Source organism: Lampetra planeri, chromosome 27 (assembly GCF_965212315.1).
Source record: "Lampetra planeri chromosome 27, kcLamPlan1.2.h2, whole genome shotgun sequence".
In the NCBI taxonomy this organism is placed as follows: Eukaryota; Metazoa; Chordata; class Hyperoartia; order Petromyzontiformes; family Petromyzontidae; genus Lampetra; species Lampetra planeri.
Window position 1 is genome coordinate 7,898,972 of NC_136133.1, and position 24,463 is coordinate 7,923,434.

The 24,463-nt window shown below is 51.2% G+C and overlaps 2 protein-coding genes across 2 annotated transcripts; one reads left to right on the forward strand and one right to left on the reverse strand.

Moving 5' to 3' along the window:
• Positions 1-1,160: 1,160 nt before the first annotated feature.
• On the forward strand, positions 1,161-19,264 carry HPDL (4-hydroxyphenylpyruvate dioxygenase like). Its single transcript, XM_078607396.1, has 11 exons — positions 1,161-1,166; positions 3,799-3,941; positions 5,115-5,193; positions 6,158-6,265; positions 7,306-7,405; positions 9,672-9,808; positions 10,253-10,374; positions 11,057-11,196; positions 12,179-12,330; positions 16,827-16,945; positions 17,265-19,264. The coding sequence occupies exons 2-11, from the start codon at positions 3,808-3,810 to the stop codon at positions 17,443-17,445; spliced, it is 1,272 nt and encodes a 423-aa protein (XP_078463522.1). The 5' UTR covers positions 1,161-1,166; positions 3,799-3,807; the 3' UTR covers positions 17,446-19,264.
• Positions 18,483-24,257, reverse strand: LOC144728108 (transcriptional adapter 2-beta-like). Its single transcript, XM_078607395.1, is given in 4 exon segments — positions 18,483-21,327; positions 22,380-22,607; positions 22,609-22,748; positions 24,002-24,257. Coding segments are annotated over 4 exon segments (1,734 nt in total). The 5' UTR covers positions 24,201-24,257; the 3' UTR covers positions 18,483-20,160.
• Positions 24,258-24,463: the final 206 nt, after the last annotated feature.

Below are 24,463 nucleotides of genomic sequence, written 5' to 3' on the forward strand. Positions count from 1 at the left end.
AAAATAAATTCTCACAAAGAGAATGTTATTTTATTATGTTTTATTTTTATTGTAATAAAATTCTCACGAAGAGAATTTTATTTTATTATTTTTATTTTTATTATAATAAAATTCTCACGAAGAGAATTTAATTTTATTATGTTTTATTTTTATTATAATAAAATTCTCACGAATAGAATTTTATTACGTTTTATTTTTATTATAATAAAATTCTCACGAATACAATTTTATTTTATTATGTTTTATTATAATAAAATTCTCACAACGCGAATTTTCTTTTATTATGTTTTATTTTTATTCTAATAAAATTCTCACGAAGAGAATTTTATTTTATTATGTTTTCTTTTTATTATTTTCTTATTTCCCTTCCACGTGACTTTACCGAAAGAACCAAGAAGATAAATAATCAACTTGTTGCTATAAATCAACAACGCGTGTAGTAACACGTTGCTGCGTCCTCTTCCTTCTCAACAACAAAAAAAGGGGGAGAGCGAGAAAGGCGGTGCCGTCTATCCATCTGTCCGACGACAAACATTGTTTTTTAAATTCCTCCACACGCTCACCTGCATCGCACATTGCAACAACGCAGACGCTCTGGGGGCCGCATCGATAACGCCGGAGTCGTCGTCGGAGCAAGTGCGGGACACGGGGCGTTGGCCAGGTTCTCATCGTCTAAGATTCAGGTGTCTAAGAGTGGTCTAAGGTTCAGGTGTTTAAGATCGATCTAAAGTTCAGGTGTTTAAGATCGATCTAAAGTTCAGGTGTTTAACACTAGATTTGAAGCTTTCGTGACTGCAAGAATTCATACTCGTAGGTTTTTTCGGTAAAGTCACGTAGGTGAAATAATAATAATAATAAGATTAAATAATAATAAATGAAATAACTAAATGTAATCACGTAATTTAATTTAGTTATTTCATTTATAATTATTTTATTTTAATTTTTTACCTACGTGACTTTACCGAAAAAACCTAAGAGTAGGTGTTTAACACTGTTCGAAAGTTCAGGTATTTAACACTGGTCAAAGGTTCCGGTGTTTAAGATCGATCTAAAGTTTTAGGTGTTTAACACTGGTCGAAAGTTCAGGTATTTAAACATCGATCTAAGGTTCAGGTATTTAACACTGGCCAAATGTTCAGGTATTTAAACTACGATCTAAGATTCAGGTGTTTAACACTGGTCGAAGGGAAATAATAAAATAATAAAAATATAACATAAAATTCTCACGACGTTTCGTGTGAGTTTTATTGTTATTATTTTATTATTTCCCTTCTACGTGACTTTACCGAAAGATCCAAGAAGATGAATCCCTGCAGTCACGAAAGCTTTAAATCGAAATTTAAACTGTTCGAAGGTTCAGGTATTTAAGACTGATCTAAGGTGTAGGAATGGATCCCATGTCCGTGTGTATGATTTTTCCTCGTCTCTGAGCTGAGATTGGGCCCTAATTAATTCGGCCATTGAGTGTGGGAGGGGGATTCGTGATCTTCCTCGTATTCTTTGTGGTTTTCCTGGCCTCTATGTTGAAAGTCCTTAACGAAAAGTTCTGATCTCGAGTCAGCCCCAACTCGCTGTGCGTTTCTTAAAGTTTGATTCTCTCTCACGGTCTCTCGCAGCGTTTACCGCAAACGATTGGGTCGATTGTTTTCTAAATGCTTATACATTTTTATCGATACAATGGATTGTAATTGAGATAAAATTGTAAATTCGAGGGTGTGGGGGGTTAAATGTAATCGTGTAAATTACAATTGATTATGTTAATCTGAAATATGCAATACATGTTACCGATTGGGTTGGTTACAAGTTAAATTAACATCATGTAACCTGAATAGGCATGCAACTAAACGATGTATTACTTGTTTCACGATGTAACACGATTTTTGTTCCTGGGTAGTAAGTGTTATTTTCTAATTGCTTATGCATCAAAAGTATAGAAAATGGCTATTATTCCCCACAAACTTTGCTTTTGTGTAGGAGCTATCATTTGTGGCCAGGTTGCTTCTGAAAAATATCTATGAAGCTCAGTGGGCCTTACCTGGTAAAATAAAAATAATAGTAAAACAAATTGTCTGCGCACCACATCAGACACAACCCGTGCCAGCGTCTGGGCGAAATTGGAGCTGTTTGTTCGAATTTCCACTATTTAGTCACCTCGTGCACAACAAAATCTCAAGGCGTCAGGCGTGGGGAGGACACGCGTAAATATCAAGGCTTTATGTGGGATCTTTGTAAGATTAGAGAGGGGGTAAGGTGCGTGAGGGGAGAGAGAAGTGTCAAAGGGTGTAGGCCATAGGTGGAGTTTGACTTCTATATTTGGCGGGGGTGCAGGGGTTCCCTCACATTAAGTTCTGTTCAATCTTAATTGTAACTACTGAAAATAAATTAATAAAGACGTGGAGTTTGGGAGGGGCGTTACCCCACCGTACCCCCCGCAAGCTCCATCCATGGTGTAGGGTCTGATGTAGTGGTGTTTAGTTCGTATTTTGTTTCCTTCAGTCGAGTTGACAGCAGACCGTGGACTTTCAGTGGAATCTTAGGCTTGTTCATATCATTGACGTTAGAACGCCGCTAATTGAACACCCTCACAACAGTCATGATCGTGGTCACGTTCGTGGCCATGTCGGTGTCGCTGTGTTGGCTGTTGTGGGAGTTGACATTGCTGGCGATGGTGGCCATCTTGGTGATCACACTGGCCTCAGTGGTATTTACTCTTAGTTTTTTCGGTAAAGTCACGTAGGTAAAAAATTTAAATTAAAATTAATAAAAATAAATTAATAAAAATCACGGACGTTTCGGAGGCAACACAAGTCTCCGTCATCAGGTGGGACCGTCACAGCCAGATTTGCTGTATCAAGTGAGGCAGGGATTCCAAGATGCAAGTTCTTAAATACAAGTTAAGGGGGAGGAGAGGGGGGGGGGAGCTTATCAGAATGTGGTAGCCAATGAAAGGAACGTATCGGGAGGGGGGGGGGCGGGGCTGAAAGAGAGCACGAGGTGTGACGTCGACGTGGACGTGTTTGTGTGCAAGTCCCTGTTGGTGCGCATGATAACGTATTGGAAGGGGGGGGGGGCTAAAAGAGAGCAAGAAGTCTCAGTGGTGGCATCATTGGACATGTTGTTAGTCGTGGTGGCCATCTTGGTGATCACACACACCAGTGCGTCAGTGATGATGTTGTTGGAGGTCGTGGCGATAGTGGGGAGTGGCGGTGCAGTGGTTTGGCGCACTGCGCCACAAACCCAGCGACCCAAATTAGATTTTCCGCTCGCGACCAAAACAAGTAGCAGTGAATATTCGAACTGGTCTTGAGTCTCTCCCAGGTCGACCCAGCCTTAAACGAGCACCTGGTGTGGTGTGTAAAACATCAGCACTGTTGGAGTTGAAGGCGGCCGGGTGTGGCGTTGGCTACTGGCCCCCTCGTCTGCCTTACTGGCCTTCATAGGTGCTACTCGCTAACAGCACTTGCCCCAACAGTCTGTTGAAGTCTACACGGGGGATCTTTATCTTTAGTCATTGCTCTGTGGCCATGTTGGTGGTCACGATGCCCCCCCTCCGTCTTTTGCAATTTGTACTTATTATACTTTATGTAATTTTATTCATTTATTTTTAGTGACCAGCTTACCTTTCCTATACAGTACTTTGCATGCCTATCATGCTTATGTATTGTTTGCTGTTGTAACTGTCTGACCCATCCCTACCGGATAACTGTGAAAAAGAGCTTCATAGCTCATCAGATTCCTCCGAGATTAATATTTATTCTGATTCTGTCCCCCCCCGCCCGCCCGCCCTGCCCCCCGCAGGTTGCCATCATGATCTCGAACGTGGCGTCCCGCGTTGTGTCGCGTGTGAGCCATCTGGGTGTGCGAGCGCGGGACGCACGCGCCGTGGCCACGGACCTCGTGACCAAGTACCGCTTCCACGTGACCGGAGCACGTGCTGCCAGGCAAGCGGGGTCGTGGGAGACGTGGGGGTAGTTTAAGTTCATGTATTAGGTATAGCCCTGTGAGCCATTGGGCTCTTGAATCGGGTGCAACCGCAACAAACAAAAAACATGAACAAGAAAACATCTTAAAGTGAATATGTGACTAAGTGCAAACAGAAAATACAAGAAAAGACGGAAAAATATTGCAGAAAAAGCACCGTACACCAGCGCTGTGTGCAAAAATCCCGGTGGGATGCAAGTCAAACAACAACAACCACAAGACAACTTAGATTAAGGCCATCAGTCTTACTCTGTACTACAACAAACAAACATGGCCAAACCAGTAAACTTTTCGAAATCACCAAAATAAAGCCATGAAACAGTGATCATAGGAACTGTGACGGAATTTTCACAATAAACGACAATAAACATGTACTACCAAAACCCTGCAGCCACAGCTGGCTGCATGAGTAACTCCACAACAGCAGGAGCATCAATCGGAGTATCATAATTTTTCAATGCACCTTTAAGATCAGCACACTAGATCAGAACACAGGTCATACTTTGCAGCGATCATCTGGAGCGAAACATTTTATTTTAGGGGGGGGGATAGAGAGGGGAGGGTTTGAGTGGTATAACTGAGAGGGAGGGTAGTGGGGGGATGGGGTAGTGGGGCGGGTCAAGGGTCGGGGTAGATTCTGGGTGAAAACTCGAGAATGCCACGAGAAGGGTCTTAATTGTACGAGTGCACGCAGAACAAATCAAGTGCAGCAATCCAAAGCAAATAGAAATCAGAGGGGAAAACAACTGTGTTGAGGAATCACGTGGTATGTGTGTTTGTGATGTGGTGTGTGCTGTGACATGGTGTGGGTGCGCTGGGGAGCGGTAGTGTAGCGGTTAGCGCTATGCTGCGCTATGAACCCGGCGACCACAGCGTTCGATTCCCGCTCACGGCCAACACCAGTGACGGTTATCCGAACCGGTTCCGCGCCTCCCCTAGGTCGACTCAGCCTCAAATGAGTACCTGGTGCAGTGTGTAAACATCGCTCACTGGGGAGACAAAGGCGGTCGGGCGTGGTGCTGGCCACCCACCCCCTCGTGTACTGTTGCGGCCTTCATAGGTGCTCGCAAACAGCACTTGCCCCTACAGTCTGTTAAGGCTATACGGGGGATCTTTGTCTTTGTGCGCTGTAGGACTGGGATGGGAGTGTGTCGTCAATGGGCACTGAGGCAGGGAGATGCTGCCTTTATTATCAGCGATATCAACTCAGAGGTGAGAGAACTCGCATGACACGCACACACCACACAGACCAAACCATACACTACACCATACACGACACCATACACACTCCACACCACAGCACGTACACACCACACACCATACCATACACACCAAGGATAAAGATGCCACGGATAGCCTTAATAGACTGTTGGGGCAAATGCTGTTGGTGAGTAGCACCTATGAAGGCTGGTACGACACACGAAGGGGGGTAGGTGGCCAGCACCACCCCCGGCCGCCTTTGTCTCCCTGGTGGTGATGTTTACACATCACACCAGGTACTCGTTTACGGCTTAGTTGTCCTAGGGGGGAGGCCCAGGACCAGTTGAAATATTCGCCGGTTGTTGTTTGTAAGCGGCAATCGAAATCTGGTCGCTGAGTTTGTCGCGCAGGGCGCACTAACCACTGCACCACCGCTCCCCCCACCACACACACACCACACACAGTATACACGTTATCAACGCCATACATACCACATGCACTGTGCACACACACCACACACACACCACACACCACACACACACCACACACACACCACACACACACCACACACACACCACACACACACCACGCACAGTATACACGTTATCAACGCCATACATACCACATGCACTGTGCACACACACCACACAGACACCACACACACATCACACACACACCACACACACACCACACACACACCACACACACACCACACACACACCACGCACAGTATACACGTTATCAACGCCATACATACCACATGCACTGTGCACACACACACCCCACACATACCGTAGATGCTTATGCACGGGATAATTTAAGTGTTTTGCCTGTGTTGGATGGTGTAGGGTTACATACGACACAAATCCGACCAGATGACCAGAAAGTCAACGATGAATCGTAACATTACTGATGGCAGCAGCAGCAGCAGCAATGTATTTGTGTTGAAGATGAGTGTGCACCTATCCTGGCACAGGAATCGGTGCCGAACGCTTACCCCGAGGATGGCGAGGAGGGTCTGCTGTACGACGCGCTCACCCCACACACCTCGCTCACCGGCTCTGTGTCAAACATCGCCCTGGAGGTGAGAATATCACCACCACCACAATCATCATTACAACCAATATCACTATCATCATCACTTCCACCACCAGCATCATCAAAGACAAAGTATAGCGTTTATAGACTCATCTTCTTGGTTCTTTCGGTAAAGTCACGTAGAAGGGAAATAATAAAATAATAAAAATAAAACATAATAAAATAAAATTCTCACGACGTTTCGGCCACAACACAAGCTGTCGATTGGAGCGCTGCTGTCGATTGGAGCGCTGTTGTTGTGGCCGATACGTCGTGAGAATTTTATTTTATTATGTTTTATGTGTATTATTTTATTATTTCCCTTCTACGTGACTTTACCGAAAGAACCAAGAAGATGAATCCCTGCAGTCACGAAAGCTTTAAATCGAAACGTTAACAGACTGTTGGGACAAGTGCTGTTAGCGAGCACCCATGAAGGACGGCACGGTACACAAGGGGGGGTGGGTGGTCAGCGCCACACCTGGCAACTTTTTTCTTCCTAGTGGCAACGTTTACACACAGCATCAGGTACGTATTTGAGGCTGAGTCGACCTAGGGGAGGCCCAGGACCAGTGCAGATAATCATCACCGGTGTTGGCCGTGAACGGGAATCGAACCCAGGTCGCCAGGTTCGTAGCGCAGCGCGCTAACCGCTACACTACCGCTCCCACACACACTCATTAAACATTTATGTATTACAACAGCCTATGTAGGTCACACAGGGGATATCTGTGTGTGTGGGAAGTGGTAGTGCAGCGGATAGTGCTGCACTACGAACCTGGTCACCAGAGTTCGATTCCCGCTCACGACCAATAACAGTGACGGCGATTGTTTGAACCGGTCCTGAGCCCTCCCCTAGGTCGACTCGGCCTCCAATGAGTGCCTCATGTGATGTGTGAACATCGCCACTGGGGAGACAGGCTAGCGGGCGCGGTTCTGACCACACCAACCCCTCGTGTGCCATGCCAGCCTTCATAGTTGCAACCTGCTATCCGTACTTGGCCCGGCCGCATGTGTGAGCTAAACGGGGTGCCTTTATCTTTGTAGGTGTGTGCAGGTGTGGATTTATGCTCCCTCGTACGCTCCCTGGAAAACTCCGGGGTTCGGGTTCTGGTTCAGCCCCGCGCCGCCTCGGCCACACAACCAGGTTTGTGACGCTCACAGCGCGTGTGTGTGTGTCTCTGTGTGTGTGTGTCTCTGTGTGTGTGTGTCTCTGTGTGTGTGCGTGTGTGTGTCTCTGTGTGTGTCTGTGTGTGTCTCTGTGTGTGTGTCTGTGTGTGTGTCTCTGTGTGTGTGTCTGTGTCAGAGGTCGCAAACAGGTTTTGATTCCTTACCCGTACCCGGGCCGCACCAGGGTCGCAAACGGGTACCCGTACTCTACCCGAAATGAGTGACAAATGGTTACTCACCAGTGACTCACGGCCTACCCGTACCCGTACCGGGCCGCACCAGGGTCATAAACGGCTACCTGTACCCGACCGGGTATCGGGTAGGGTATGGGTATCGGGTACCCGGTTGCGACCTCTGGTGTGTGTCCTAACAACAGCACCCGCCGTTCACCAATTAATTGTGTTGAACATGAACACGGCGCTTGTGCCAGGCAGGAGGTCACGGGGCCAGTACCAGGTGCTATGGGTTGACTGGCTGGAATGATTGGCAGATGCACCAGCTGTGCTCTCCACTGCACTAACTGTGCACCACGGTGTCGAGATGTTAACTACATCACCTCGTATATGTAGTAAGTTGTGGGGTCGATCCCGACCCTGATGCTTCTATATTTGGAGTTTGTATGTTTTGCCATTAATCACATGGATTTTTCTGTGGTTCCCCCGGTTTTTCCCTCCACATTTAGAAACATGCTTTTAGATTACTTGCCTTCTATAAATTTCCACGTGATAAGCCACTTCGTTGAGCTATCGTTTGTGGCCAGGTTGCTTTTGAAAAAGAGCTTCATAGCCCAGTGGGCCTTACCTGGTAAGATACAAAAATAGTTGACTTTAGTTTCAGCTTAATTTGGTGTATTTTAGCCGCTTGGTGCTCCGCTCATTATGAGCGTCGCTCCTCCGCCCTCCGTTGCTGCTTGAGGGCGACTGCCTCCAACTGTCCAGGAGCATCCTTCATGAGCCTCCTCTACGAGCAGAGGCGGAGCCAGGATTTTCAGGTGGAGGGGCAACCCCTCCAGCAATGAAAAATGATAGGAGTTGTTAGTAAGTAAGGACAATGGAGACAAGAAAAGCTGTCTCGGGTGTGGACCAATCAACTTCAAGGACAGTGCATATCATTATCATTATCAGAGTTGTTTCTTTTTGTTTGCATTTTGACTGCTTGTGTTGTGGTTATTGCAAACATGATGCCTTGTATAAAGGTGTCAGTTTTTGTACCAGTTGAAAGGGTAAAAACCTATTACGATAAGTAAGGACTTGTCCCTTGCTTTTTATTCGACGCGTGTGCGGCGATGGCGCATGGCCTGGAAGTAGTGTGACGTGATTTGATCGTTCGTCACCGTCGCAGCAGTCTCCTTCTCGACATACAGCAGCATGGCGTCATTGAGGTAGTCGGAGCCCATTGCGGTGCGCAAACGCGTCTTGATGATTTTCAGGACGCTGGCTGTCGCCGCCGACAACGTCAGTATCAGCCGCAGCAATCGGTAGACAAGGTGGTAGCCGGCCAGTCGGTCTGCACCAGCATGACCGACAGTTCAGGGAGCGTGCCCACATTCTTCAATAGCTCGTCCTTCTCTATCTCCCTGCCGAAGTGGACCAACTGCTGACCGAGAAGCATTAGGTCGACGTCAGGAAAGTCGACCAGCTCCACGAGCTTGTATGTTGTGTGCTAAATCCGACCATGTCCGTCCGGTGCTTGCTTAGCTGCATTGGCTTCCGTTTTCCGAATGAAAACATTATACGGTCGCACTCATTACACACACAGTGCTTGCCGCAAATGAACCCCAATACCTTGATGATCTTGTCAAGGAGCATAAACCATCATCACCCTCTCAGTGGCTTTTGGATAACCGTCGAACAAAGACGGTCACTGCATCGCGCACTTTCAGATGTGCTTCTGTGGCCGTCTGGAACGCTCTCTCGATATTAGGAAGTCACTGGAGCTCTGAACTTTTAGATCTAAATTTAAAACTCGTTTCTTTAGAACTGCTTTTTATGTTTAATTTGCTGTCCTTCCCTCGCACCTCCGATTAGCACGGTTGGTTACGTACGGTTCGAAAGAAGTTCAACACACATAGAGAAGGGAGGGTATAGCTGTGGCTTAGAAGACCCGAAGCTTCGTGTAGAGTGTCAGGCCACGTGGCTCCCACAGCGTTACAGATCCGACGAAAAGATAATGCCGCTCGGCTGAATCTGAGTGAGATGTGACGTGGCGTGTCATGTTGGGTTGTGGTGTCCCGTGGTGTGCAGATGTGCGCTACGCCGTGGTGGCGTCGTGCGTGGGGGGCGTGCGTCACACGCTGCTCTCGCGCCCCCCTCCACACCCCCCCACGGCCGCCCTCCCCGGGTTTACCTCCACCCCCGAGTGGGCCCACATACAGCGACCGGTACGGGACGTACGCAGGGGGGACACGCGGGGGAGACACGTGGGATGGGACACGCGGGGGTGGGACACGGGGGGTGAGACACGGGGGGGGAGACACGTGGGATGGGACACGCGGGGGTGGGACACGGGGGGTGAGACACGGGGGGGGAGACACGTGGGATGGGACACGGGGGGTGGGACATGGGGGATGGGACACGGGGGGGGGGGGGGGCGTGGGGACATGCGAGGGCGGACACGTGGGGATGATACGTGGGGACATGTATTGGTAATGTGTTGGTAATGTGACACTAGCATGTTAAGATGTTGGTAGCGTGTCGATATCTTGTTGATAACAGGTCTGTCGTGTGTTGGTAACGTGACACTCGCTTGTTTTTTAGCGTGTTGTTAGCGTGTTGTTAGCGTGTTGTTAGCGTGTTGTTAACGTGTTGGTAACGTGTTGGTGCAGGCTGGTGAGGACCACTTGAGCCACGTGGATCACGTGACCTTGGCATGTGCTCATGGGTCATCGCGTGATGCCATGGCCTGGTACACCACCCACCTGGGGTTCCAGAGAACGCCCATCAACAAGTGAGGAGCGAGTATCAGAGTGCGAGAGAGCGAGTGTGCATCGGTGTGTGTTTGTGTGATTTGTGAGTGTGTGTGGTGTACGTTTTGTGTATGTGGTATGCCCGTGGTATGTGTATACCTGGTGCGATATGTAAAACATCGCCACTAGAAAGAAAAGGTGGATGGGTGTGGTACTTCGTAGGTACTCGCTAACAGCACTTGCCCCAACAGTCTGTTTAGGCTGTACAGAGGTTCTTTGTCTTGTGCGAGTGCGTGACAGTGTTTGAGTGTGAGAGTGCGCGAGTGGGAGAGAGTGAGCGTGAGGTGAACGTGGTGTGTATGAGAGTGCACATGGTACTCTTAGGCTTTTTCGGTAAAGTCACGTAGGTAAAAAATGAAAATTAAATTAATAGAAGTACAGATATGTGAAATTCCTTCCCGTAGAGGGTATTCATTCTAGATTTGAAGCTTTCGTGACTGCAAGTACTTCTATTAATTTTATTTTCTACCCACGTGACTTTACCGAAAAAGCCTAAGAGTATGAATCCTTGCAGTCACGAAAGCTTCAAATCTAGAAAGTGTACATGGTGTGTATTAGTGGAGTAGGTAAGCGAGTGTATGTGGTGTATGTGTATCCGCGCGTGTGTGTGGATGTGCGTGTACGTGTGGTGTCCGTGGCGCGCGCGTCTGTGCGTGCGTGCAGAGAGGACACGGAGCACGGCGGGTTTGTGCTGGACGGCGGGGGCGTCGGGTTGAAATTGAGGGCCATCGACCTCGGAGTTGGGGCTGCGCAGGAGGGGCGCGGATTCAAGATGGTGTTGAGCGAGTCGCTGCCTGGACACGGTGAGCAGTGGTCTCCTGGCCACCCCACCACCACCATCACCACGGTGATAGCCACATCACCACGGCGTGGTGTGGTGTGTAGTGTGTATGGTGTGGTGTGTATGGTGTGGTGTGTAATGTGTGTGGTGTGGTGTGTATGGTGTGGTGTGTAATGTGTATGGTGTGGTGTGTATGGTGTGGTGTGTAATGTGTGTGGTGTGGTGTGTATGGTGTGGTGTGTAATGTGTATGGTGTGGTGTGTATGGTGTGGTGTGTAATGTGTATGGTGTGGTGTGTATGGTGTGGTGTGTAATGTGTATGGTGTGGTGTGTATGGTGTGGTGTGTAATGTGTATGGTGTGGTGTGTATGGTGTGGTGTGTATGGTGTGGTGTGTATGGTGTGGTGTGTAATGTGTATGGTGTGGTGTGTATGGTGTATGGTGTGGTGTGTATGGTGTATGGTGTGGTGTGTAATGTGTATGGTGTGGTGTGTAATGTGTATGGTGTGGTGTGTATGGTGTGGTGTGTATGGTGTGGTGTGTATGGTGTGGTGTGTATGGTGTGGTGTGTATGGTGTGGTGTGTATGGTGTGGTGTGTAATGTGTATGGTGTGGTGTGTATGGTGTATGGTGTGGTGTGTAATGTGTATGGTGTGGTGTGTATGGTGTGGTGTGTATGGTGTGGTGTGTATGGTGTGTAATGTGTATGGTGTGGTGTGTATGGTGTATGGTGTGGTGTGTAATGTGTGTGGTGTGAGGTGTATGGTGTGGTGTGTAATGTGTATGATGTGGTGTGTATGGTGTGGTGTGTAATGTGTATGGTGTGGTGTGTAATGTGTATGGTGTGGTGTGTATGGTGTGGTGTGTAATGTGTATGGTGTGGTGTGTATGGTGTGGTGTGTAATGTGTATGGTGTGGTGTGTAATGTGTATGGTGTGGTGTGTAATGTGTATGGTGTGGTATGTACGGTGTGGTGTGTACGGTGTGGTGTGTATGGTGTGCAGGCCCGAACCAGGTGGACGCGTTCTTGGAGACGCAGGGCGGTCCCGGCGTGCAGCACGTGGGGCTGCACACGGCAGACATTGCACGGTGCGCACGCGCGCTCAGCGACAGCGGCGTGGCCTTCTACAGCCCGCCCCCCGCCTACTACTCGCACGTACGGGCGGCCACACCACGCCACACGTGGCCACACCACACACCGTTCACTCCTCGCCACTCCATCCACCCCACACCGTCTTCTCACCACACCGAGGGCGAGATGCTCGCCTGTTATGCAGGAGGTCGTGGGTTCGATCCCGCCCCTGACGCCTGCTGCTGTATCATTGGAGTCGGCGTGTTCTCTCTCTCTCTCTCTACCCGTGGTCGCGTGGATTTTTCTCTGTGTCCTCCGGTTTTTCCCTCCACATTTAGAATCGACATACGTTTAGATGATTTGGTTGCTGTAAATTTCCGCATGATAAGCCACTTCGTTGAGCTCTCATTTTCTGCCAGGTCACCTCTGAAAAAGAGCTAATAACTCCGTGGGTTTTCCCTGGTACATAAAATAAAAATGGTTTAGTTAAGTTCACTACACACCACTCAATACACATCACAGACACCATACTTGCCAAACCGCTCACGAGCCACCATTCACTGCACACCAAATCTTATGCACGCCACTCGCTACACACCGCACTATACACACCGCACAATACACACCACACTATACACACCGCACAATACACACCACACAATACACACCGCACAATATGCACCATCCCACAGACACCACACGCACCACTTGCTACACAACACACTATACACACCACACTATACGCAACACACTATACACAACACACTATACACACCGCACAATACGCAACATCCTACAGACACCACACACACGATCTCACAGACACCACACGCACCACTTACTACACAACACACTATACACACCACGCTATACGCACCATCCCACAGACACCACTTACTACACAGCACACTTTACAACTGTCTGTTGAAGGCCATATGGGGGATGTTTGTCTTTATTTGATGTTAAGGTACACTTGGCTTAGCACAAGTGCTGTAGTAACATCACTGCCACTGTATATGCGCGTGTATTATATACATGTGCGTAGTGGATGTGCAACGGTTAGCGTGCTGCGTGCTCTGCACTACAAACCCGGCGACCCGAGTTGGATTGCCGCTCACGGCCAACATCAGTAACGATTATCTGAGCCGGTCCTGGGCTTCCCCTTGGTCGACTCAGCCTCAAATGAGTACCTGGTGCGATGTGTAAACATCGCCACTAGGGAGACAAAGGTGGCCGGGCGTGGTGCTGGCCGCCCACCCCCTCGTGTGCCGTGCCGGCCTTCATAGGTGCTCGCTAACAGCACTTGCCCCAAAAGTCTGTTCCGGCTATATGGTTGGATATTAGTTTTTTTGTTGTTAGTCTGTATATATATGTGGGGACGTCCAGTGGACTGGTTCTGGCTCCAGTTACAATGAGGGGAGCACAGTCTTCTACATGGGACAGGAGACAGCCAAACAACAGGGAGTGGCTCTTTTTCTGAACAAAATAATGCAGGGGGCATGGGAGCGTGGTGGTGAGGCGTGGGGAGCTGTAAGCCCCAGGCTGCTGTCGGCTGACCTGATCAATGGGGGAGGTAAGGAATGGTGGTGGTTGCTTACACCCCCTCCGACGATTAAGATCAGCGGAGGTATGCAGGCATCGCCGATGAGTGAGATGCCTTCTATGGCCCCTCGGGATAGTCATCCTGTTGGGTGACTTTAATGCCTGAGTAGGTGATGACACTTGCACCTGGGCTGCAGTGATTGGGAGGGCTGAACGATTAATCGATTTCAAATCGAAATCGCAAATTGAAACAATGCGATTAGCAAATCGCAAAGGCTGCGATTTTTTTGCGATTTGAAAAGTCCCGTTACTTTCTTATTGGAGTTGTTTTCTTTCTTTATTATTTAAACTTTATTTATTTAACTTAACAATTGTTCTATTTTGATTGTTCTATTTCAATTAAAACATTTAAATAAATACATGTTAGAAGCAATTAATATTTTTTCAGTTCTCATCCTTGCATTAGAATATATAGAGCAGTTCATATTTTGATGGTATCATGTGTTAATGTTCCATCACATGTTTTAAATCTATTACAGTGAATATTGAACTGAAGCTTGACTTAAAAAAATTTATCGCAAATCAAATTGCAATATCTGTCAAGAAATCGCAATTAGATATTATCCCCAAATCGTTCACATCTAGTGATTGGAAGGAATGGGCCAGATTATCTCAGTAACAACAGTAGGAAGCTGCTAGACTTCTATGCATCCCATGGGCTTGTAGTTAGCAACACGCTGTTCCGGCATCGGTGCATCCACAAAAAGACTATGGATGCATGCCAGGTCCAAGCAAGAACATCTGCTGGACTATATGATGCAGGCCCATGTATTTGACACCAGGACCTACCGTGGAGCTGATCTACCCAATGACCATCGACTTGTCATCTGTAAGATGCGCCTGCTATTCTTCCACTCCGGTGGTGGGTGTCCATCATGCAGCTAGCACCCTCTATGCGGCCGAACAAAAGCTTAACATGCCAAGGGGGAGGTTTAGGACTGTGGCTCATGCAGCTGCAATGGCTCCTCTGGGTACGTGGTCCAAACCTCCTGCGAAACCCTGGCTGATGGAGGTATTCGGGCTGGCTGAGAAAAGCAACAGGCCCACTCCCATGTCGGAGAATGAGGCTGACTGCAGCTTTCGCTCGGAGGTTTGGAGAGCCTTGTGGCGCTGCAAACATGAGTGATGGTCATGGGTTGCTGCGGAGATGGAATCTGCCTCAGTAGCCCGTGGTCATAAATCACTCTTTACTGATCTGATCTGACCCCCAGGAACAGGCTTTCAGGTTTGGTGAGCATTTCTGTGACGTCTTGGGGGAGGGGAAATACCTCAGTCCAGAAAACATCATGGGGTACAGTGGGGATGATCCTGCTGAGGCTGTCGTGCCTCAAATATTGGAAGAAATAGTCACTCCCTGTGAGTGTCTGGCCTAAGTGCCATCTGTTGAATTACAGTCGGCGATCCAGAGTCTGAGACCAGGACAAGTGCCAGGCAGAGATGATCTCCCAAGCAAACTGCTGAGGGAGGGTGGCATTTGTATGCAGATTGCCCTATATGACATCATCATAACAGTCTGGACCACTGGATGGGTTATGCAGGATTAGAAGGGCTCCCTGGTGGTCCCCCTCTTTAAGAATGGGGAGTGCACAGACTGTCAGAACTACAGGGGCATCTCCTTCCTCAGCGTGCTGGGACAGGTCTTGGAAATGATTATTCAACACCGCTTTGCCAGGCATGCTGAGGAGAGGCTTGCGGAGCCCAATGTGATTTCGCCCAGGGCAGTCCTGCACAGATGCCATATTCTCTGTCCGTCTGCGACAGCTCAGATGGAAGCAATTGCAAAAGGACTTTCATCTCTGCTTTATTGACCTGGTCAAGTCCTATGGCACCAAATCTTGACTTAAAGCTTTCGTGACTGCAGGAATTAATATTCGTGACTATACCAAAAGACCAAAGAATATGCCAACCATCAATAGGCCTGTGCTCTGGGTTGTTCTTCGTGCTTTCGGAGCCCCTGACTCTCGGCTCATAATCATTAATGACCTTCATGATGATGGCCAGGCCCAGGTACGTGGCCGAGAGTCTAAGCCATTGCCTGTTTATGTTGGGGTGCAACAGAGATTTTTTTTTCTGGTGCCTACATTACTTAACATTTTTCGAGCACGGAGTTCAAGAAGCCTTCCATGGCTGTACCGGAGGAATCTCCATCTGGTACAGATATAATGGGAGGCTGACCGATGCCCGGGTGCGGTCAAGGGATGGCTACCTATTGGTCAACCATGTTATGTATGCTGATGATCTGGTGTTCGCTGCTCACTCAGAAGAGGAGTTGGAGGTGCTGCTGCTTGACCTGGAGTGTGCGAAGCACCTGCCTGGGTATTTTGCATTATCAAACACTCCACCCCCTCAACTCCCTATTGGTAATGGGGTAGTTGTGAAGAGTTGAAAAGTTTCCATACCTGAGCAGTGTGCTTATGACTAGCTCCGGTTTGACAGCAGAGGTCTCACTCCGAATCAGTCGAGCGGCACTATCTTTTTATCTGCTGCATAACGCTGTGTGTAAGCTACCTGGTCTGTCGCTCCACAGTAAGCTTCGGGTTTTCTAGGCCACAGCCATGCCCTCCTCTATGCTTGTGAAACGTTGGGACCCCCCTTATGGAACATCTTCGCTGGTTAGAAACATTCAGGCTGGCTTGCCTACGATTCATCCTGGGTTTAACCAGGCTGGATTGTGCGAGCTATATTTTCACACACACACGAGGTGGCGCGGTGGTGAGCCCACTGCTATAAATCTAGCGACCCAAATTCTATTCCTGTTTACGGCCACCATAGGGACGACTGTGCCTGAAATGAGCACCTGGTGCTGTGAAATAAACATCGGCACTGGGGAGACAAAGGCGGCCAGGCCTGGTTCTGCCCATACCACCTGCTCATGTGCCATGTTGCCCCCCTTCAATGCGCTCGCTAACAGAACTTTCCCCAAAGAGTCTGTTCAGGCTATACGGGGGACCTTTGTCTTTGTGTTTGTGTGAGAGCAGCTGAGTGGAGTGGACTTCTCGGGCCTGGACATGGATCCACTGAAATCTCACGGCATTCTCATCGACTCCTCTGAACCCTACAACGACAACAACCACACCGCCACCACACTGTCCTCCCGGTGAGTACGGGGTGGTGGTGGTGGGGGTAGTGATGACGATGATGATGCTGCTGATGATGATGATGATGCTGCTGATGCTGTTGCTGCTGATGATGCTGCTGCTGCTGATGATGATGCTGATGATGCTGCTGCTGCTGATGATGATGCTGCTGATGATGATGATGCTGCTGCTGCTGATGATGATGATGATGCTGCTGCTGATGATGATGATGATGCTGCTGATGATGCTGCTGCTGATACTGATGCTGCTGATGCTGCTGATGATGATGCTGATGATCAACCTTGACCCCGTCTCCCCGTGCTGTGTCTCCGGGCACAGGTATCTGCTGCAGGTATTCTGTCTGCCACTCTTTGGGCCGGACTCGTGCTTTCTGGAGCTCATCAGTCGCCACGGAAACCGCGGATTCGGCGAGGGGAACATCCGCGCGCTGTGGCGGTCGGTGGAGCTCTCCCGCACCGTGGCAACATCGTCGACTGCAGCCTCATCAGCCACGGCTTAACGCCTGCTGGTGTTCCCAGCCGATATTGGGGTTCATAATGCAGTTTTGGTTTACGGCACGTAATTTGTGAGGGTAAAGTGGGTTGGGTGAACGGTAATGTTTGTTACGGTCGTGGGGAGCGGTTAATGTTTGTTAATAGTAGTGGTGGGGGGTGGGGGGATATCTATATTTTCATATTCGAGAATCTCACGGCGGCGTGACCGTCCAGCCACTCGCAGCTGCCCCATCATGTCCGGGGGAAGCGTTGCTGCTACAGCATGTCCGTGTCTGCGGCGCGTACGATCACTTCACTCACGGATCGGCGAGCTGCCTTGAGCTGCGGGGAGCCCGGCCCCGGCCTCGCTTGTGATGTCCCTCGGCTTCGCTGGAGCCACGGCTGCTGCTGCTCAAGAAGCGTCATCTGGAAGCAATGGCCTGAGCAGCCTTTTGGGGCAAGTGCTGTTAGCGAGCACCTATGAAGGCCAACATGAGGGGGGGGTGGGGGGCTATGGGTGTCCAACACCATACCCGGCCACCTTTGTTTGCCTCGTGACACGGTTCATATTCTACGCCGGATACCTCATTCGACCCACGCTCTCATCCACTCTCGCACACACGCACCACACTGCAGTTCACGTCCGTCTGTGTTTTCCTCAAGCTGCGCCACTTTGGGAATTCCTCTCGCAATCATCCTGTTTCCCAAACTCTTACAATCATAACCATGCTCTGTTCAAGAAACGTGTTACAACTCGTGAGAGTGCTGTTTGTTCCTGGCAGTTTGATGTTTGGGCCCCTTTTTGAGCCCACTCAATTTGTGATACAATTTTCTAATAAATCTTCAGCCAGGCCTTGCAACACCCGCTACTCAGTGTTGGGTTAAGGTTTGTATATGTGTAGATGTCTTGTGCATGTGTTCACGCGTGGATACAGATGATGGTGCAACTAGCCGGACACACGCGCTGTGGTGGAATTGCCGCCAGTGGAGAACTGCAGTTGAATATTGTGTTGGTGTGTTGACATTGAACAGTCGACAATATCTAACCAGAAGAAGAGTCTGCTGAAACATCTAAATCATCCTTTATTCTTATTAACTGTACAAAAACCTCTTATTTTACATAACGTGTTATTTCTCTGCGTCTAAGTGTGCACGTGTGTCGATCTTTGTATAAGCAGTGGGGAACGGCGCAGTCGTTAGCGCACCGCACTCGAATCAAGGTTTGCTAGAGTTCAATACCCGGTGACATCAGAACCAATCTACCCCCGAGGTCGACTCAGCCTTGAAAGTAGTACCCGAGTGTGGTGTGTAGTAAACATTTCCGAGGAGACAAACGTGGCAGACCCGGGCGTGGTGCTGGTCACACCACCCCCACTCCTCGTGTGTGCCGCACCACCATGCCTTTGCCCAGTGCTCCTCGCTAAGAGCACTTACCCCAGAAGCCTGTGTGGGCTACATGGGGGACCTTTGTCTCGTGTACTGGCGCACACGGTAATAACACAGAGCCAAATCCCCCACCTGCTTTAAAAACAATCGAGCGAAGGTCACAAGCGATGCACAATCAAATAGCCGTGTCGGTGGCGGAGAGAGTATGAGAGGGTGGCCGGGAAGGTAACCTGGACGTTGCCAATCAAAACCGGTCACGTGCGTCAGGGCCCCGTAGTGGACGTAGTGCAGGCTCCCAGCTCTCTCTCTCGCCTCTCTTATCGGTGTGCTGTGATCAAGTGTCGTTTCCCGGGAACGTCACCTACGATATATATTTAAGGCCACAATAGGGTTGTTCGTGACTAAGAAGTCGAGATTTGGTTACGGGTAAAAAAATAAAATAAAACTTTCACCTCTTGTGATAATCGTCAAGCTGTCTCTGACTGTGAACGGGAGTCGTGGTTTAAGGGTCACGGGTATCTATGTACAGAGTTCGATATTGAAATAAATATTCTGGCAGGAAATTAACCGTTTCAACAAAACGTTAACGAGCGAAATGATACCCGCCATTACGCAACGCCAATTTTGCAAAACGGACGATATGCGGAAATTCTACATTCCTATGATGCACACAAAGCGGTGCTCATTTTTTTGCCCCCCCCCCCCCAGGGAGGGATGATGGGACGTGTGTAACATAGTTAACGATTACAAATTTGTGAGTAGATGACACGCCTCGAGTAATTTGTGATTTGCAACGTGGACGCGAGGGGAAATCCATGGGTAGCAACGGTAGTAAACAGTTTTTTGCGCAACTGGTAACTGCATAACAGTAATCGGTTAATACCAGTTTGTCAGTACCCCACTGATTTCTAATAACAGATAACCCCCCCCCCCCCCCCCAACTGATTTCTAATGACACTCACCTATCCTGCTGTGCCACCAGTGCTGTGACCTTCATGGTCAGTTACTGAGAAGCAAGAATTATGAATGAGAGATCGGTCTCGGTAAATCGCTCTGGGTCTAGGGGAGGTCTCCAGCGGGAAGATTTGGAGACTCGCGTTGAACAGAACTCGGCAGGAGGATGAGGAGGCCTCTAGTGGCCTGAACGCGACGACCACCGCGGCTGAGACGTTGAGGCACGGGGGATGCGGAGATGTGGGGGGACACTGGGTAGAGGGGGGGGGCAAGGAATTTGGGACAGAATTGTTTAAAATGCGTCCATCTCACGCCCTCGCTCCGCCGTCTTCATCCCTGTGCGAGCGAGGGGGTCGTGTGCACCCTCTTCTCACGCCGAACCCCCAACCCTCGTGCCCCACTTACAGCACCTCCCTGCCCCCCGCCCCTCCGACCCAGCCGCTGCGGCCGAGGAACCCCATGAGTTTCTTCCTCACGGCTTTCTCCAGCAGCATCGGCAACGCTCCTTGTCCCAGTGGCACTGCTCCCTGTGAGCGGCCCTTGCCCTGCTGCTGCTGCTGACCCAGCACCTGCTGCTGCTGCGCCTGCTGCTGCTGCAGCCTGCGCGCGTGCCTGTGCGTGGAGCTCTGCAGCACGGCGATGGTCTTGGCGGTGACATACCGCGCCGGCGACAGGTTCATAGAGGAGCACAGCGCCGACTCGCGTTCCGACAGAGCTCGGGCGTAACCACAAGCGTCCTCCGCCTCCGCGTCGGCCGCCGCTGCGTCCGCTCGCTCGCGCCCATTGTGCCCGCTGGTGCCCGACCCGGCGCCCTGCTGCTGCTGCTGCTGCTGCGCCTGTCCGAAGCGGCGCTTGTTCCGGCGCAGCGCCGCAAAGTCGTCGAGTCGGCGCACCCCACTGCGGGCACGCGCACGCTGCAGCTCGCGCACGCGCTCCCGCAGGCAACGCTCGCGCCGTGCGCCCTCCAGCAGCTCCACAAACTCCCGCGCCGGCACGAGGCGGCACAGCGGCCGCAGCTTGTGCAGCAGCTCCTTCTCCTCCTTGGCCATCTTGCGCTTGGCTGGCGGCTCCTGCGACGCCGCCGCCGCCGCTTGGGTCCCGCCGCCCGAGGCCGCCGTGGGAGGGCTGGCGCCGGCGCCCTGGGCGGTGGTGGCGGCGTAGGCGGCCTGCAGCGCGCACGGCCGCCCGAAGAAGGCCTGCACCAGGCCGTACTCGCGCGCCGCCGCCTTGCGCAGCTCGCGCTGGTGCAGCGCGCGGACGTAGGCACACACCACCGCCATCTTCAGCTCCAGCTCCAGCAGCTGCGCGCCGTCGTGGTGATCGAGGGCTGCTGCTGACGACGAGGATGAGGAGGAGCGGGCCGTCTCCGTGACGAGCGCCACCTCGTCAGGCTCAAAGGAGGGCAGCTCGGACACGGGCGTCTCGGCGTGCGGGAGGAACTCCATCTCAAAGTCGTCGCGCAGCGGCATGTACCCCAGCGTCTGCTGCTCCTCCGCGGAGATGGGGGGCACCGGCGGCGGCGGAGGGGAGCTCGAGCCACCGCCCATACGGTCCACGGGGGGCTCAGGCTGCGGGGACACGCACAAGGAGACATCGTCGTCATTGTCGTTGTACCTGTGTGTGTCTATGGGTCCCTGTGTGAATCTATGGGTCCCTGTGTGAGTCTATGGGTCCCTGTGTGAGTCTATGGGTCCCTGTGTGAGTCTATGTGTCTCTGTGTGAGTCTAAGGGTCTATGTGTGAGTCTTTGGGTCTCTGTGCGAGTCTATGGGTCTCTGTGTGAGTCTATGGGTCTCTGTGTGAGTCTATGGGTCTCTGTGTGAATCTATGGGTCTCTGTGTGAGTCTATGGGTCTCTGTGTGAGTCTATGGGTCTCTGTGTGAGTCTATGGGTCTCTGTGTGAGTCTATGGGTCTCTGTGTGAGTCTATGGGTCTCTGTGTGAGTCTATGGGTCTCTGTGTGAGTCTATGGGTCTCTGGGTGAATATATGGGTCTCTGTGTGAGTCTATGGGTCTCTGTGTGAGTCTATGGGTCACTGTGTGTGTGTGTCGGTCCCTGTGTGAGTCTATGGGTCTCTGTGTGAGTCTATGGGTCCCTGTGTGAGTCTATGTGTCTCTGTGTGAGTCTATGGGTCTCTGTGTGAGTCTATGGGTCTCTGTGTGAGTCTAAGGGTCTATGTGTGAGTCTATGGCTCTTTGTGTGAGTCTATGGGTCTCTGTGTGAGTCTATGGGTCCCTGTGTGAGTCTATGGGTCCCTGTGTGAGTCTATGGGTCTCTGTGCGAGTCTAAGGGTCTCTGTGTGAGTCTAAGGGTCTCTGTGTGAGTCTATGGGTCTCTGTGTGAGTCTATGGGTCTCTGTGTGAGTCTATGGGCCTCTCTGCGAGTCTATGGGTCTCTGTGCGAGTCTATTGGTCTCTGTGTGAGTCTATGGGTCTCTGTGTGAATCTATGGGTCTCTGTGTGAGTCTATGGGTCTCTGTGTGAGTCTATGGGTCACTGTGTGTGTGTGTCGGTCCCTGTGTGAGTCTATGGGTCTCTGTGTGAGTCTATGGGTCCCTGTGTGAGTCTATGTGTCTCTGTGTGAGTCCCTGTGTGAGGCGGTGCCGCCGCGGCTCCACCCACCGCAGTGTGGTCGGTCACACGGTTGGGGATGACCTCCGGCACGCAGGCCCTCCCCACGCTGCCGTACACGTAGGCCGCCATGAAGTGGCGCGCCACGTCCGCGGGCGAGCGGGCGCCGGGCCCTCCGCCCGACGCGGCCCCCGTCGGGGTCCCTCCTCCCCCGCTGCCTCCTCCGCCGCCCACGCCGGGCCCGGGGCCCCCTCCCCCGCCCGTGCCGGTGGGGCCCCCCCATCGCGGAGCACCAGGCGGCGTTGACGTGGGCCCCCACGTCGGCCCAGTTGCCCAGCCCGTGCTGCTCAACGGCCTCCAGCAGCTGCTGCTCCTCGAGGCACGACCAGGGTGGGGCGCGGGGGCCCGGGGCACCGGGGTCTAAGCACATGGAGGGAGGGGGGGGGTGCAATAGGAGATCGTGAGAGGCGGCGGATTGGAGAGGCCTTGATCCAGCAGTGGGTAGACCATAGCTGACGATGCAGTGACAAATGGCTGTCAAAGGAAAACAATCTCGCGACTTTTATCGGACGAGAGGACACAAGATTTAGGAGCGTTTCCACGTGTGTGTGTTATGGATCCCTACATGGATCCCTACATCAGTTCACTGTTCAATAACATAACATTGTGTCTTGACAGGAAACCAGGTTTAAGAAAATGTACGCAAAACCCCATCGTTTCCACGTGTAAATACAAATGTTTCAATCCACCAGCCTATTGGCTTTCAAGTCCAGTTTAGACATTGGTCTCATCAGCAGTAAGGCTTGTGTTTTATTATGTGCTTGTTTACCCGGGAAGACCTCACCGAGTCCCAAGACTATTCCAGGAGGGTGGTGCCGAATTGTGATTACTGCTGTGTGTAATCCCAGTGAGTAATTCAAACAAGGGCGCCGAGGCGGTGAGACGTTGACTATCTCGCCTGGTGTAAAAGATGTCGTGGGTTCGAGCCCGACCCTCAAACCTGCTGTATATTTGGAGTGTGCATGTTCTCCACGTGGTCGCCTTTAGAGTATTTGGCTGCTATACATTTCCACTTGATAAGCCACTTCATTGGGCTATCATTTGTGGCCAGATAGCTTCTGAAAAATAGCTACTGTATATAGCTAAAGTGGGCCTTACCTGCTAAAAAATGTAAATGCCGCTCCATGTAAACTTTGGGGCCCGCTCAACACAACACCGCACACAGACTCATCATGCGATTCCAAATACACGCCAAAAATCATTGTACGAGTTTACTGTGTGCAACGTAGCAGCAATCATCAACACCCCGGGCCGCAATTATTTTATTGACAGAACCCTTCTGAGACCTGCATGGGTAACTTATAATTATCTCGTGAATTGTCCAATGACAGGATTATTGGCATCTCCTGTACCAGCGTACAGGACTGAACTATGCTTAAGTGACGATATCCAAGTCTGACATTTTGACATCAGAAAAGTCTTCAGCGACACCTAGCGACTTGTTTTGGTTCTTTTGGCCACTCGCCGCTTTTAAGAAGTTGGCAGCACTGGGCGACTCTCCCCACCCTCCCGCGCCCCGAGCCCGGGCCGGGTCCCCTCGCCAAACAGGCGGCCGACTCGCTCAGGCAAGACGGGGGGGGTAGGGGGGGAGACGCGGTGCGAGCAGGCCTCACCGTCAAAAAGCGGGAAGGTGCCCGCGTCCTCCAGCCTGAAGGCGTGACCGCGGCGGTGCGTGCCCAGCTCGGCCCCGGACGCGAAACACTCGAGGCAGAGCTCGATGTCGGGGCAGTCGGCGCAGCGAACGCGCACCGCGGTCGCGTCCGCCAGGCAGTTCACGCAGTACTTGCGCTTGGGCGCCATCGCGTCCGCCATCTTAGCGCGGCACCAGCGGCCGCGCCACTTCCGGGTTGCACTGAATCCGGAGCGCGCGCGCAGCCGCCGCGCAACGGAACCCTGGGGGGGGGGCGGGGGGATTGGGGGGGTGGAGGGGGGCACAGGGGATGGGGGGGGGGGGGGGCGGGGGGATGTGGGGGTGGAGGGGGGCACAGGGGATGGGGGGGGGGCGGGGGGATTGGGGGGGTGGAGGGGGGCACAGGGGATGGGGGGGGGGGGGGGGCGGGGGGATTGGGGGGGGT

Excerpts from the sequence above, each read along its gene's own strand:
- HPDL (XM_078607396.1), top strand. The coding sequence starts at position 3,808 with ATGATCTCGAACGTGGCGTCCCGCGTTGTGTCGCGTGTGAGCCATCTG. Across the intron at positions 6,266-7,305 it reads TGTCAAACATCGCCCTGGAG|GTGTGTGCAGGTGTGGATTT; the intron begins GTGAGAATATCA and ends TTATCTTTGTAG. Across the intron at positions 12,331-16,826 it reads CCCCCGCCTACTACTCGCAC|CTGAGTGGAGTGGACTTCTC; the intron begins GTACGGGCGGCC and ends GTGTGAGAGCAG.